At 38.8% G+C, this 16,431-nt stretch overlaps 1 protein-coding gene across 3 annotated transcripts; it reads left to right on the top strand.

The window, feature by feature from the left end:
- Positions 1–124: 124 nt before the first annotated feature.
- GGH (gamma-glutamyl hydrolase) lies at positions 125–16,117 on the top strand. 3 transcript variants are annotated; one of them, XM_054059867.1, is made up of 10 exons: positions 125–316; positions 1,930–2,044; positions 3,322–3,372; positions 6,445–6,529; positions 9,304–9,442; positions 10,314–10,420; positions 10,524–10,614; positions 11,705–11,751; positions 11,850–11,987; positions 14,084–14,221. In XM_054059867.1, the coding sequence occupies exons 1-9, from the start codon at positions 184–186 to the stop codon at positions 11,946–11,948; spliced, it is 867 nt and encodes a 288-aa protein (XP_053915842.1). In that variant the 5' UTR covers positions 125–183; the 3' UTR covers positions 11,949–11,987; positions 14,084–14,221. The 3 variants fall into 3 exon arrangements, with proteins under 3 accessions (XP_053915842.1, XP_053915841.1, XP_053915844.1); XM_054059866.1 differs by lacking the exon at positions 11,705–11,751 and having other exon boundaries at positions 14,084–16,117; XM_054059869.1 differs by lacking the exons at positions 11,705–11,751; positions 11,850–11,987 and having other exon boundaries at positions 14,084–16,117.
- The last annotated feature ends 314 nt before the right edge of the window (positions 16,118–16,431 follow it).

Below are 16,431 nucleotides of genomic sequence, written 5' to 3' on the forward strand. Positions count from 1 at the left end.
CGGCTCCGGGGCAGGTGGGCCGGGAGCTGCCACAAGAACTACATTTCCCAACGTGCCTCGCGGCACGGCGGCTGGCTAAAAGGGCCGCGCCGCCGGAACTACATTTCCCAACGTGCTTCGCGGCATCAGCCGGCTGGCGTTGCGCGGTGCAGCGGAGTCTGACAAACAGCGGGCGACGCGGCCATGGGGCGCCTCTCTGGGCTTCCTCCGCTCCCGGCCGTCACTCTCCTCCTCCTTCTCCTGCTCTGCTGCGCCGCCTCAGCCGCCCTCGTGCTGTGCGGCCGGCGAGTGAAGAGCAACGAGAGACCCATCATAGGTAAAGGAGGACGGCGGGGCAGAGGCGGCCCGGGAGCAGCTGAAGGAAAGGGGTGGCAGAAGGGCAGCGGGTGGCAGCAGGAGGGAGGGAGTGGTGGCTGGGGGCAGGGGGTGACACCGGGGGGGAGAGGATGGCGGCCGAAGGGAGGGGTGGCAGCCGAGGGCAGTGGGTGGCAGCAGGGACAGGGGGTGGCCGCCGAGGGGAGAGGGGTAAGGGAACGGAGTGGTAGCAGGGGGGAGGGGGTGGCAGCCGAGGAAGGTGAGAGTGACAGCCATGGAGAGGGGGAAATGACAGGAGGGGCACGGGGTGGCAGCCGAGGGGAGGGAGGGAGTGACAGCCGAGGGGAGGGGGTGGCAGCTGGGGCAGGGGGTGGCAGCCCCCCAGCTGCCGACAGCCACTCCCCGGGGATTGCCGTCTCGGACAGTTCTGATCGAAGGCAATTTGAAGGTGAGCCAACAGTGTGCTATGGTAGCCAAAAGGGCCAGCTGTGACCTGGGGTGCACAAAGCACAGTGTTGCTTGCCGATTGAGTGAGGCGACTGTCCTGCTCATCTCTGCACTGGTGCGTTCCCACCTCTAGTACTGTGTGCAGTTTTGGGCATTGCAGTATAAAAAGGATGTGAAGCTACTGGAGAGTGCTAAGAGGAGGGCCGAGAAGTTGGTGAAGGGTCTAGAGGGGAGGCCATATGAGGATGGCTGAAGCCACTTGGTCTGTTGTGCTTGGAGAAGAGGAGACTGAAGGGGGACCTTATTGTAGTTTACAGCTTCCTCAGAGAGGGAGGAGGAGGAGCAGGTGCTGACCTCTTCTCTCTGGTAATCAGTGATAGGACCGGAGGGAATGGCAGGTAGATGTGCCAGGGGAGGTTTAGGTTGGATATTAGGAAAAGGTTCTTCACCCAGAGGGTGGTGAAGCACTGGAAGAGGCTGCCCAGGGCAGTAGTCATGGCACCAAGCCTGACAATATTCAAGAAGCATTTGGGCAGCACGCTCAGACACATTGTGTAAATTTTGCAGTTGTCCTATTCAGGGTTAGGGGTTGGACTTGATGATTCTTGTGGGTCAATTCCAACTTAGGTCATTCTGTGATTATGTGACAGGGTAACGCCAGGGCCTTCCTGCCTGCACTGCTGTCCCCAGGGAGGTAGGAAGGGAGCACTCCTGAAAGTGACATGAAACCCTGCTGGTGTCTGTGTGGAGTGGGAAGGACTCCCGAAACACAGATTTGGTTAAAGCTTTTATAGACAGTGCTGCACTCTACATAGTTTGTTTGAAAATCTCAAAATAAATTATCTTACAATTTATATAATTATAAAATTATAATTAATAAAATGATTTAAGTGAATTAGTCATTTAAGAGAAGCTATAAATTACTTAAGAGAAGTTGTAGTACGAAATAGTTAAAACAAGGAAGTTGAGTCTTAGTCAGACAGTGTGTGTTTATTTGCTACCTTGTGACTTGGCTTTGTAACTGATGCCCCATTGTCTCAGTGTTTGTAATTCAGGTCGTAAAGGTAACACTGTAACATGACATACAGGAAACTGGAGCTTAGTTTTTCTTTCTGTGCATGGTGTTTGATATTTGTATCACATAATTTTCTTTGTTGGACTTTTCAGGGATATTGTCGCAGGAATGTCACTTCGAGAAGTTCCACACATTTGGAAGTTCTTATATTGCAGCTTCATATGTGAAGTTTCTGGAATCTGCTGGTGCCCGAGTTGTGCCCATAAGGTAGTTTTTTTATATCCTTACAACTGGGTAATAGTTGTTTAAGATAAAGATATGGTTTCAGAGGCACAGAAAGCAGTTGTGCCACTTTTCTGAGTGTTCAGTTGTCTTCAAAGACAATTTAAAGATTCTACAGTTTTCAAGCTGTTTTAGAAACTGGAGTAAAAGCAGACTGGAACATGCAATTCTAACTATTTCTTATTATAATAACCTTTATTTGAGAAATACCCTTTTTTTACCTGTAAAATTACACCCCACCACCACCCTCCCTCGTAGTTTGCATCTGTGGCTTTTGAAATCAGGTATGTTCAGTCTAATTAATAGCACCCCATAAACACACATAGATATCTAGATTTATACACACATATCATTTTTTATCACATTCCGTAGTCCCAAAATTCAAGTAATCGAGGAAGGCCATCAGTAGTGCTTGAAGGAACCAAAGTCCAGTTCTGCTCAAACTATAGGTCGTTAACTCCATATGGTGTTGTATTTTGGTTGTTGGGTAAAAAGTAGTAATGTAAGTAACAGAACTGACAACATTTCATAGCCAAAAATTAGCTATACAATAGTAAGTGCACTGAAATCAGCTGTTAAAATGGTGATTGTCAGAAGTTAAAAAACATAATAATGCTGCTACAGAAAACCACAGTAGGATGTATCTACACAGTCCCATAAGAGCACCAGTTAAGTGCCTGATTTAGAAGCCGGTGTTCCTCACATAGCTGGCGGAGCTTTCAGAGTGATTGCTGACCAGAAGATTTACCAATGAATGGAGGCTACTGATTCTGGCAATTAAGTTAGACACAGGAAAGCTGGATACTGTGAATATACCTAGTGTATCAATTCTGCAGGAACTAGCCTTCATACTAGTTGCTGAGGTTTTGCTGATGCTGAGGTCTTTCTTATCCTTCAACCTCTCAATTAGTATCTTTGCTGAGGAATGGGTGTGACCCAATCTGCCCTTTTTGGAGTCAATTGGAATCTGGAGTTGCCGGTCTGCAGGAAATAATAACCATATTACTCGTGTAAATTTAATGAGTCTCTGCAAAGGGGTCTCGTACCTAATACTGAACTCTACCTGCTGGGGTCCTATTTTCAGTCTTGTGGATTATAGTCTCTACTGAGCTGTTTCAAGTGAAATGTTTCATTTGATTTGGGACTATTTTATTCTGTTTGAAATGTGCTTTCTACTTATTTCTGTTCAATAACAATGACATTTTTGTGGTTAAATATGTGCATTTCATATGTGTTATTTAACTACTTTGTTGGTTTTTCAGGTTAAATCTTTCAGATGACGAATATGATAAAATATTCCACTCTATTAATGGGTAAGTTTTGAGCTGTAATTTTCTGTTGAAAGATGGGATGGTTCTGGTTTTCTATTTTAGCATATTCTCAAGAACACTTGTCTTTCTGTGGTCTTGAGAGGTTGTGCTGAGTGCTGCAGACATGAAAATATGTTCTAAGGTGCAGAGCACTATTTCATCCAATGTCAGCCTGCTGCCTTTCCTTCCTTGAGGAGCACATGTCAGATAACATGCAACAGTGCCAAGGCTCATTTTGGCATTCTCTTGTGCTTGTCTACAGGCAGACAGAAATGGCATTGTAGTTAACAATTGTGGTTAACAATTTTACAAGTGAAATAGCCCATTTCCTCTTTGTTTTTTTCCTCTTCCTCATTTGAGTGATCACCTTAATTTTGATATTTAATAGCACTTGCTGGGTCTTTCATCCTTGCTCCTACCATTTCTTCCCTCTTGCAGTCCTCTCCATATCTCCTTTATCACATATATGTCTAATTTCCAGTCTCTTCTACCCTGTACTCTTTGGGTGCTTTCTCTCTTGCTAAATTGAATGGTCCAACTTGCCTGTCATGTTTCTGTGGCTTAGAGCTTTGTTAGGCCAACATTCCAACTTTTCAGCTGACCTGTAGCAATTCTCCAACGATATGTTCTTCCAACATTTTGAATGTGGGATAATATGATATAATTTAAAACATTTTAATAGTAGACTAAGAAAATTCAAAACCTTTTCTGTTTGCTTTGTGCTAAAAATTCCCAGCCTTGATGGTGTGCTTGCCCATAGTATGTGATTGGGCTACTTGTAGTCATGAGATGAGCAACTTGAACCGTGACCATTTTCCTTAAGCTTAATTAATATATGTAGAGCTTGCAGATTTAGATCTGTGGCTGTCTGGGGAGAGCATTTTCCTCTTATGCTCCATAGCATGTCCTTGCGGTATAGGCAAGTATAGGACAGTGTCACTTTCTCCTCTGTGGCTCCTCATGTTGAAGACAAAATGAATCATTTAATCACTTCCTCATGGCTCTTTTGGGTTGCCAGAGAGACTTTCACCAATGAGATCTTCCATTCTTTCTACTTTACTACCAACCTCAGTGCAGAAGAGGGTGTTAGGCAAATAGATCCAGTTCCCTCATCCTTCTGTCTTTTCAGTGACTGGCAGTTGGATTTGTGCAATGTAGATGGGTGAGAATGGTCTGTATTTCCTTTTGTCACCCTCCACTGTCAGCTGGTGGCTTCCACAGTATAGCTATATGTAAATAACAAGTAAGATCTTTGGAGGAAAGGACTTTCCATTCTGTGGAAACTTAGAATAAGAAGGAGATACATTGATCTTTCATGTTATAAGACCTTAGCTCTAGATTCTTTGCAGTTGGGAATTATTTATTATTAAATGCTACCTTCTTAACATCATGACATTTTCTATAGGAGAGAGAGAATTTTATGAAGATAGCAATGTACACCTGAGGTTGCCTTTGAATTTTACAGTGAATGCCATCAGCTCTAACCGGTTAGAGATACTAGAATACAGGTAGTTGCATTTTAATGTGCTTATGACAATGTCAAGCCATTATCATTGCTACTTAATGAGTTACTTCCTTTTTGCATTAGCAGAAATGGCAGTTGTTTTTCCTAATTAGTATTGTCCAGTTTTTGGTTTGAAAAAAAGGAACAGGTGAAGTGAATTTTCTGCCACTTCCAGGTAAGGATCACCATATTTGTCTAACAAGATCTCTTTAGAAATCTATAATCTGGCCTGCTCTCAAAATACCTTCACCCTTATTATTTTTCTAGATTGGTACTGGAGAGTAATCCAATTTATTTTTTTGTGCGTACTGGTTGTCTTTTCCACCAAATACTTGATGGCTTTTCCATGATCCTGTTTGCCTTACAATCAATCTGGTCAAAATGGTTTAAATGCATACTCGCTTTTCATATGCCTGGGATCATTTGAGATGTTAGTTGTTTCTATTTGCTTGTTAATATTTCACTGACACCAATTGCCATTTCCAGAGCACAGAGGAAATCCTTCAGCCATTTTGGTAAAAAGTCAGCAACTGATGGATGTGGCTTGAGTAAATGTAATTGAGGTTCTGCTGCAGTGGGTTAGAGAGTGTTCACACATTCAATTCTGTTGGTTCTGCAGATCCCACTCCAGTTATTACCAGAAAAGACTTCCTTTATTTCATGTTACTCTATCTGATGGTACTTGATTACTTTCAGTGTCATCACATGTATGTGTGCAATCTCTGCTGGACTGTACTGATTCTTTTGTGGGGTTTAGGTTTGGGGAGCCACAGGGAGAATTGCCTTTGCTGATTAGTTTTTTGTAATAGAAAAGATTGTGCATTTTTTATTTGAAATTGTCTCTAAGTATGCTTTGTCTTCTTTGTCTGTAGTAGATTCTGCAAGACCAAAGGTTACAGCCAAATGTACCTTTTTTTCCCTTTTAATGAATGCTTTTTGTGTGAAGAAGGTCACTCTGCCAGGGCCACAGTTCTTTAGTGAAATCAAAAAGGATGAATTAAGACTGGGGCCAGGATTTTGAAATGGTAGGGAGATCTAGCTAAGAGCCAGGGTAGAGTTTGATGGAGTCTTGACAGGCAACCCTTTTGCATACCGGCTGAAATTTGTTTTGCATATTTTCTGCTTAATCTCCTGTTCCTTACATTGCACTGCGCTCAATCACTACTTCGTAATAATAGCCATTCTTCAGCAGAAGAACACTTAAGATTTAGGGTGTGAGTCTCTTAAAGACTTAGACACCTGGACTTAGCTATCTGCATGTGTGCTAGCTGTCTTCACTCACATAATTGAGTGCTAGTCAATACAGCCAGTGGAGCCTACAGGGCTGTTTGCCAGCCAACCAATTAAGTGTCTGCTCATGAAAACATACAAGTCTCTATTGATCTTTCTGACTAGATCCCAGCTGTCCATAATGGAAACTTAGATGCCTAGCTATAGATTTTGAAAATGTAGGTGTCTTAATCTAACCTTAACCTACCCTTAAAACCACTATCAGACCTTTCTCTGTGTACATTGTCCAGGTTTTAGTTTGATCGCTGTTGCTAATCAGATTCTTGGATGTTGCCTTTCAGGGTACTTTTTCCAGGAGGTGGTGTGGATCTTAAGACTTCAGAATATTCCAGGGTTGCTAAGATATTTTACCACAAGGCATTAGAGGTAATTACTGAGGAACAGTCTGTTCTTGTTATTGCCACTGTTCAGAGATCAAAATGACAGGGAGGCCCATATTTTCATAGTTTGCCATTGGCATCCAGTGTGTTAACTCTATTCCTGATAGTAAGTACCTCATTATTGGCTTCTATATTAGAAAAATCATTTAATAGCTTAAGATTCAGACTTCTGACACCCTCTGCTGTTACATGTGTCATGGTCTTAAACAACCACGTTCTTCATGTGAGAACAGTATCATTTATACGTTGTATCTAGGGCTTTAGGGCTATGTCGAACTTGCAATAAAGTAACAATACTGCCTTCCAAAATGGTGAAGTATCCATTGTCATTAGATGTTGAAGGAAAGTTATACCTCAATGTAATCATTTGTAGAAATCTTTTGACTGAAGTTTAGACTTGCACTTATAGAAAGACCCTCAAATAAACTGATTTACAGTAATGTAACATTAAGGTCTTCACTGATATGTTACAGTCAGTGAAACACCTTTACTCTCACTTATCTATAAGTAGACTTAAATATATCTCTGTAGGTGCAAGTGAGAGGTCTGTGTTAGCACATTATGCCTTTTTACCTATTTCTTTGCATTAGTAACTGTAAATCTAGCATATTTTTTATGTAAACAGTAGCTTAATTTATAACACAAAAAACCTAGGAAGAACACTTGAAAAGTTATATTAATTACTTTTAAATATTTAGATAATCATTAGCTTTTTTAAGAACAGACAATTTCTGGGAACACTTTTTCTTTCAAAGAAAATCAGCAAGGTTCTGAATCCTTATTGAACACTTAATTCTTTTAGCACATAAGAAGTGGGTTTTTTCAGATAGCAATCAACACATTTTGAAGTAAAATTTGCATTGTGGAAATGCATGGAGATTCACTGAGCTTTATATACAATCCTTAAAATCTGTGAAGGATCTCTATTAAAATTGAAAAAAGGTAAATTTTATTCCTTTCTTCCTCTTCACTGGTTAATCTGCTAACATTGGTTCGGATTGTCACAGAGGTCATACTTCAGAAAACTATCCCAATTCTAGAGGCAGTTATGAGTAGTGCTTAAACTGCTACCATGGCAGAAGCATTCATTAGCAGTGAGGAATTCCTCTTCTACCCTTGCTGCTGACTTTCAAATGGCAGGCAAGGAAAGCACAAGCATTCACAGGATCAGTCAGCTGCTGCAATTTGGTAATTAAGTTCCTCCTCTTCAGTCACCATGACACCGACGTTATTATTCTTTTGTCTGTCTTTATTCGTGATTGTTCATCTGCAACCTTAAACCTGAATCTTGCAAAGACTATCTCACTTTCATGTGCGACAATTAAACTCATTTCTGTCTTTGAAGCTTCTCACAGTGTGAAGTGCAGCCTGTGTCTTGGTATTCAGTACTGGGGCAAGGGTTTCTTGTGGTTTGCAGGACTGTTACGAAATTCTGTTGATATTTCTCAATGATTAAATGAATTGAGTATGTCATAATTTTATGATCAGGGAGGCAGGTTTATTAGATGATGTGTGTACTTCAGGTGAGTGAAAGGCAGAAAATAATTTTCAAATCATCATAGGTAAACTTTCCTAATAAGTTGGGGTTTTTTTGGTGCTAATTTGTGATGATTGCACGTTTTGGGTTTCATCTTTTGAGAATTAATTAGCACTATAAAATATTGGTAGTTTTACTAACATAACGTAAGCTGTGATAGTCAAGAGTATATTAGCAGGTACAGAACTGACTGAATTCTGTTTTATTAGAACATACAAGGGCTCCCTTTGTCTTAATTTTCAAATATTCACAGTAAGAAATTACTTGATCTGGCTCTGCTTTAGTATGAATAAATTACATGAAATGAAATGAAATGTTAATCCACATCTGAATCAATAGGATTTTACTAGGTATGCAAGCTAGGCAAAAACTTAAATGGAATACGATTTTCCAGCTTTTACATTAGTTTTTAGAGTGTGAACTCTTGGGTATTGTTTAATATATGCTTAGTCTCTAGGCTAATGTTTATTAAAGAAAGGGGAGGGGCATAAAGTGTTCATGATTCAGTTGTAATTGTTCTTAAATTGTAGTCTGTTTTTTTACCCTTAGTGGTTCCTCACTTACAACTCCACTGGCTGTCCTTCGTTAAAGTCTTGTGTCTAGCCATGCATGATGGGTGGTCGTGAAGTCTCTGTAGTGCTTTTAGCCTTCTTTTGTAACTCTGCCATGTTTTGCTCTGAAAAAAAAGTAGTTTTATGGGCTGGTATTACCCTATATCAGTAATGCAGTAGGGTAATATTTTTATTTTAAGTCTGTAATTTCAGCTTTCTCAAAAGCAGCTTTTGGGCACCAACTTTTCAGAGGGGAATGTGGTGTGGTATGCATAACTTATAAATGTTGAGAAACAAATTAAGAAAGGCTACTTGGATTTCACAAAAACTGGAGTTCTGAAACATACTAGTCTCTAACATGCACTTAGTATCAGGAGTAAACCATAGAAAAATGCATGTTCCTACTTGATGTGTGTGCACTGTGATTAGTTAAGTGACAGGGAGCAAGCTGTGTTCTCTTTTTGCTTTTCATACTTCAGGAGAAAAAATAAAGGAGTCTGTTTATTTCAATTGAAATTGAACTGTTACAATTCGTCTGGCAGCAATTTGTACCACTGTAGTAGTTTTACTTCCCACCTACGTAAGAGAAAACAAAAGGACTTGGAAGTTCTTTTCAATCTTCTTTCTGTAAATCTTCAATACTTTTTCCTTATGTTGCTTTTTATTTTGAAGGCTAACGATAAAGGAGATTATTTCCCAATATGGGGAACATGTCTTGGACATGAAGAGCTTACGTATCTCACAAGTGGCGAAGTTTTGCTTGTTAATACCAACACAGATGGATTTGCTCTCCCTCTGAACTTTACCTCAGGTGAAAAATCCATTACATTTCATGTGTGAGTTTTGCTGAGAGGTGTTGTGTTTTGTTCATGATAAATATGCAGGGGTGAATGGGAGTTGTGAGGTTTCCAATGATTATCTTGTTAATTCTTTTGTACTAAGTTGCTGTGACTGTTTTTATAAAGTTAGTGCAACTCCATCACTTCTAAAGCAGAGATGTGAACACAAGCCATTGGAAGCTGACAGCAGTCAGCAAAAGTTACAGTTGTAACTCTTTGACTCACTTGATAATTTGGACCTAAAAAAAATAATGTGGTTTACATCTCTATTTTTTTCCATGTTGAACAATATTCACTGGTCCAAAACCTATTAAACTCAAAGAGCATGTGATTTTAAATTTTTCAAATTGCATCTTTCTTAATGATGACTGTTAGCATTGCCGTCCCACTTGTACAGTATTGAAATCAGGGGAATCTTAAGACGGAGCTGTGCCGCTCAGCAACACTGGTAAAATGTGGCCTCTGTTGATACTCCCTCCTTTGATTTGTGAGTAATCCATCTGCAGACCATGTAGCATTCACTAATTCTATCACTTGCAACCATTCTGAATGGAAAGGTCACTGAGATGAGTGGCAAAGAATATGCTTATTTTAATGAGAACTTCTGTAGCAAATTGGTTCCTTGCTGGGTGAAGACTGGTGAACAATGGTAACAGCACATTGGAAACCTCTTGTAGTCATTTCACTGATTTTCCTTGCAGCATATTCCAAAATCATAAAGTTATACTACAGAAAAATTTTTAATGTAGCATTTCATTAAATTTTTCTCCTGTTCAGTGTTAGTCTATCTGTTAGGAGCTTGGGTAATGGACAATATTCTTTTTTCATTTTTCATTCTAATAGCTGCAAAAGAGAGTAGATTATTCAAGAATTTCCCTGATGATGTATTACATGCATTTGCTACTGAGCCATTGACATCAAACTTTCATGTGTGGAGCCTCTCCATGGAGGTATTTGATCATTTTATTTCCTGAACACAATTGCATTTGCTCCGTTAAACCTAGAAATAAATGAGCAAATAACACATCTCTCCCCCTCTGCTCCTTATCACAGAATTTCACAAAGAATGAAAAGCTTCATAATTTCTATAATGTTCTGACCACTAACACCGATGATGGAGTGGAGTTCATATCTACCATGGAAGGTTGGGAATTTAATTTCTTTTGTAAACTGTGACTGCTACAAACCAGTACTTTAGAGTTGTTTTGGCACTGATGGTAATTTGTACTGCGAGGTTGTTGTTAGAATAGTGGGGCGAGAATCAGCCCTGTCAGTGCTCTGGCTGTGAGGAACATACTCTGTTTGTAGGGCTGTTTTATCTTTTGAGTACATATCTGTGAGCTTAATTACTTAACTCTCTCACTCACTGTTCCCCTTCCAGATACACTTAAGCACTGGAATATTAAAGCAATGGAATATTAAAGTGCTGTCATGTGCAGTGAACAGCACGCATCCTGTAGTATTTTAATTCCTCTGCAGTGCAATGTTTTCTGTCTGTCTACTTACGCTTGCATTCCTGTGCTTGCTGTGTGGGATGAACAATTCAGGATACTGAGGTAACAGCAACATCCCTCATTATTTTAGCAGCAGTACTGGTAATTGCCCTCCTCCAAAAGCCTATTGCATTACTTATTTTGTGTTGTGTATGTTTTGCACCTGGCTTTCTCAGCTCAAGAAACAAGTTAGCTCTTTAGGGTGTGGTTTATGTTGATCAGCACACTGCTAGCAGCTATACAGTAAAGCCCATCCCGACAAGAATTTTCTGTGTGGCATACTGGCTGTCCTCCAGAAGAGAAGAATAGCAGTTTGATCAGAAAACCTAATTAGTCTAATGAGAGGCACCTCCTGTGCCTGCAAGTGGTCCGTTGCTTACAGGGAATAGCTAGGCTGCAGTTCCCTTTTGAGGAGTTAAGGACTGGCTCCCCCTGCATGTGTCAGGGCTGGCACAGAGTAGATGGGAGCTGGCCCTGGGTTGACTGGGCCTTCAAGGAGATCTTAAGACTTGCATCTATCCATTTAATTGCAAGGAATATCCTGTGGTGCTGTGAGTATTGTATGTTGAGTGATGCTGGCAAGAGACAGGAAGATTTGAGACTGAGGCACTTGTAATATTTTTTTTTTTTTAATATATGTATTAATTCTGAAATGAGTAATCAAAAAAGTGACATACAAAAATCTTCCTGCATGGAATGAGACCCTTCTTTTACAATATCCATTTTTTCCCTTTTTAACAGAGTTTCAACTTGCTGTTTATGCATTTGTGAAACTACTAATAAGTGAGGTATTCTTGTAGCCTATCCTTTGAGTTTCTTTGCTATAAGTCTAAGCATATAGTTCTTAAGGCATAGACCTTGCTTACATGCTTTGTGTTTGCTGCAGCATACAAATATCCAATTTATGGTGTCCAGTGGCATCCAGAGAAAAATCCTTTTGAGTGGAAAAATTCACCAGGCATTCCACATTCCCCGTCAGCTGTAAGAGCAGCATATTATATAGCTGACTTCTTCATTAATGAAGGTAAAAAGTTTATTATCAATAAGTGCTGTTTTTTAGAGTGAAGTGTTATTGAAAATCTTTGGAGATGACAAACCTCTTTTACAGCTGTCAAAGTTCAGTACTTCTCACTGCTTTCTGAAAAGATTACTCTGCAAACTTTATAGGCTTAAAAAAAACCAAGGGATAACCATAATAGAATGTCTTAGTAGAAGTGATTTCAAAAGGCCAGGCGTTCCACAAACTCTTTTTAGTAGACCGGCTTAAAAGTATTGTTTGTGTTGCAACTTTCTACTATTTCAAATGGTCACTGTAACATAGCCTCCCTTGCACAAAGACAATGAAAATACTCCATTCATAATTCCAGTGTTTTCTTTAGTTCCAAACTGAGTAACAGTAATTCAGTGTATTCTCAGTTTTGCTTACAAAATATGTGCACCAAGATTATAAATACTGCTCGGGCAGTATATGGATGTATCAAAGGGATGCAATATGATGCCCAACAGTTGTATACTATAGACAGCACAAGAAGTTTTGGGATTTTACAGAGCTTCTGATTTGTTTGTTTATACCCTAAGAAACTGGAAATAACTATGTGTAACATGTTGATAATTTATGACACTATTTGCTATAAGTAAGTAGGATATAAACACAGAAGTATTCAAAGACATCAAACTCACTTTATGCCTTTATTTATACTTACTAAACCATCCTGCTGAAATACAATTTTCATATTTTCAATTGACTGTTTGCGAAATTGTCTTACCAGTTTGATTGGGACTGTGAAGAACATAATCAATAACTTAATTGAGTTTGGTCTCTAGATTTGATCTCTAATCAAGAGTCACCTAATTAGAGAAAGCAGACAGTGACTTAAAGAAATGCAACTTGTGCTGGCCTGGTCAGTGAGAGTGTAGAAATAAAAGTTGTGTTTTGTACAAGTTCAAGGCTGTTTTTTGCATAGTGTAGTTCTACTCCTCTTTGTGAAAAGGTAGCAAAATAATGTAAAATTCTTTGTTGGAATCCATAAACTTCCTGTATTTTAAGAATTTTGAAAGGTTACTTATGGGAGTCTAAAGCAAAAATGAAGGGGAAAACAGGATAAAGTATAGTATGAATCTGTTTTTTCTTTTGTAGTCTAACACTAGAATGCAGCATGTTTTCTAGTTTTGTTTCCTTCGTTCTCTAGTATCTGTAGATTTGCTGTGTTCTCTTGTATCTGTCTGCACACAGTATTACAGGTGGAAGTAAGCTTGCTCAGGTCATTATCCACGTAAATGTGGCAAAACAGGTTCCAACTCTGCTTGTAAGTCCTGTTGAGACAGTGCATGTGAGTTCTTTTTACATAGGTATACACGTATATGTAATGTATACATATATGTACACAAACACATATAAGCTTGTCCATAGTACCACACAGATATGTCATTAGCCTTTGGATCTGTTGAGCCTCAGTACTAGTAGAGCAAACTTGTGTCAGCCAGCTGTATGTTTCTACCTTTATCCCACATACCACATCATGAGTTATTCTTCATTACCTCCCCAATCTGTGTACAGCTGCACCTTCCGAGTACTTCATATCATAATGTTGTAATGAGTAATTAAGGGTTTTTATAGCTAATGTAAGGCAGAATATCTTCCTTAACTTTGAAAATAAACCACGAGGTGAATAATGAAAACTGAAATGTCATTTACTTATCCTTCTGTCTTTAATTTTAACTTGTGTAGAGTTGCCAACGTGTTAAACCAGACAAGGATTCAGTTTTTATTGCCCTCACCAGCACAGTCCATGCTAACACTGCAGCTTTCAGTAGGCTGATACTCTGATACATTTATTTCGATATTACAAGTATTGATCTCTCTGGTAGATACTGCCAGTATTTCATGGATAAATATTTTCGTACAGTCTTGGCTTTAAATTAATAATTAAAGTTCTCCCTCCCCAGTAATAAAATACTGCTTTGACCAACTTTCTGAAGATATGTTGTCACAGTTCTTCACATACTAGTTACTGTGATTCTATTTGCTGTTATGTTACACAGAATTGCTTGCTTTGCCAAGAAAGATAATGTCATGGAGGATAACAGTAAAGTGATTTGTACCTTTACAATATTTTACAGCCCGGAAGAGCCTGCACTGTTACCCCAGTGAAGAGGAGGAAACAAAAGAATTGATTTATAATTACACTCCATTTTATACAGGAACATTTTCTGCATTTCAGCAAACCTATTTTTTTGATTGAGTGTTGTGTCAAAGGTGCAGTGTGACTATTTATAAGTGGAATTATTTGCCAGCATTTTGTAATTAAGCTGCTATAGTTCATTGCACGTGACAGAAAGCCAGTACAATCCTCTTCCTTTACGATGATTTTTTTTTTCTATTTCTTCTGCATGGTTGGACCATTAATATAAACATTTACATTCAATAACATAGTAATTGTCCTGCATCACACTTTAAGGGAAGCTACAGAAAAATGTGTTTTTCTTCTAGATTAGAGGTCTTGATTAGTCTTATAAACTTGGAAGTAATCAAGTTATTACAAGGAAAACTACTGTATTAATATATTTTAAAAAATGTCTTTGTAAATATCTTTATAAAGTATCTTTGTAAAATGTTGTGGACTATGATAGCACTAAAGGTTAAGATACACTGCTTATTGAAATTCTATGCTTTTAAAATGATTTAACGAATGAGACTTCTCATCATGGGTTTGTTATAAATATATGTATGCAGCTGATTTCTTGACCGGAACTATTTTGTCATTTGAAAAATTGACTGAAATAGTTGGAGGCTTGGTAGCAAAGAGACATTTTTGCCTAATAAGCATATATATTATCCCATTTGTGAAGCTGTTTCTCTTGTACATTCCACATTGTTTGGGTGCTTATACCTTGTGACATCTACATAAATATGAGGATGCCTTGTAAACCAGGCATTGCAAATATCAGGTAAAATAAGTTTGGAGGGCATAGGTAAATACTGATTCTACTTTCTGTTCTTTTCAAATTCAGTTTTATATATTCTCCAAGAATTTGTCTGAGAGTAATTGGAGTCAGCAGACAGATATGAGATACAAACGTCCATTTCTTTGTATATAAAGGAATGTAAATGTAATTTTATCTTTACATAGTCTAACGTTTCCTGTAGCTACTGGATAGAATTCTCACTGTGAGTCAAGAGGTGATTTGCAATTAACATTGTAAAGGCAGTATTTTCTGTTCAATGCAACTAGAATTCAAACAGCAGGTGAATGTATGTGAGAAACCTATTAATGTTGACATAATGTGATAACAACAGCAGTTGCATTCAATACACTGTGATATATTTTCTGTTGTTGTTTTGCTGCACACAGTGAAAATTTTGTTCAGTGGTTTTGTGTGCTATCCAAAAAGAAGTAAGATAAGACAATCAAATATAACTCTCCTCTGTTGCACAGCTTCCAAACTCTGTTAACATCAACGGGGATTTGGAGTTTATGAAGAATTCAGCTTTGTACCTTAGCTCAGTTTTGTAGTACTTTTTATGTTCAGGTATCATATTTCTCAGGTTTCTCAAGTAAAGGACTCTAACTTGTTCTTTTATCATGAAACAGCTGCATAAGATAATGTGAAATGCATTAGTTAAAAAACTATAAGGAAATACTAACTGTGACTACCAGAAAGACACTGCCAGGTTAGTTACGAGCATAAACATGTAATATTGCAGATTATTTCTACCTTTGTCAGATCAGCCAAATTCAGTAAAGGAAACATTTGGGGTTTTTTTTTGTAACATAGGTGACTTTATTAACTGTATTAGCTGACTCTTGACTAGGAGTAAGAGTAAAAAGAGAATTACACTCCACAGTTGCATGTAAATGTAGCTAAGATACTTACAAACCAAGTCCAGTCTTCACCCTAAGTTCTTTGGAGTAGCTCTAAGAATTTGTCTGAGTAAGGACGGCAGGATTTAGCCTTCAAAACAGGGATCAGTCCTGCAAGTGAAATATCTGCTAACTGCAATGGTAGTAATTAGGTCCTAAGTGTGTAACTATAAGGAATATTATGTGTAATATGAGAGAGCAGTGTGTTGGTTATGAATTTGTACGTGTCTTTCCTTTGTATTCTTTGTCTTGTAAAGCCTTATTTGAATGGTATCAATGATTTTTCTATGATACATGAAATAAACTTTTATTCAAGCAGCTGTGTGGTTTTGTTCTCTTTCAGATACCATGGATAGAGCATTAACAGACATTGTCTTTTATTTCCGTCTGTGACAGTCACAAATCAGGAGGCTGTTGTGACCTGTGTCCACTTGGTGTGGTCATGTCCGCAAGTCAGGGTGCAGATAAGAGATCCATGGCCCAGCATAGACATACTTTATAACACAGCTCTGGCAGGGACCAATGCACGGGGCCTGAGCTTAAACACACTTAAATACAGCTGATGAGCCAAGGGGAAGAGGCTTTCCGCAAGGCTGCCCGCAGCTC

The sequence above is a fragment of the Cuculus canorus genome, chromosome 2 (assembly GCF_017976375.1).
Source record: "Cuculus canorus isolate bCucCan1 chromosome 2, bCucCan1.pri, whole genome shotgun sequence".
Classification (NCBI taxonomy): Eukaryota; Metazoa; Chordata; class Aves; order Cuculiformes; family Cuculidae; genus Cuculus; species Cuculus canorus.

Coding starts and splice junctions, on each gene's coding strand:
- GGH (XM_054059866.1), top strand. CDS start 184: ATGGGGCGCCTCTCTGGGCTTCCTCCGCTCCCGGCCGTCACTCTCCTC. Junction 317..1,929: donor CAACGAGAGACCCATCATAG/GTAAAGGAGGAC, acceptor TGGACTTTTCAG/GGATATTGTCGCAGGAATGT. Junction 11,988..14,083: donor TGACTTCTTCATTAATGAAG/GTAAAAAGTTTA, acceptor AATATTTTACAG/CCCGGAAGAGCCTGCACTGT.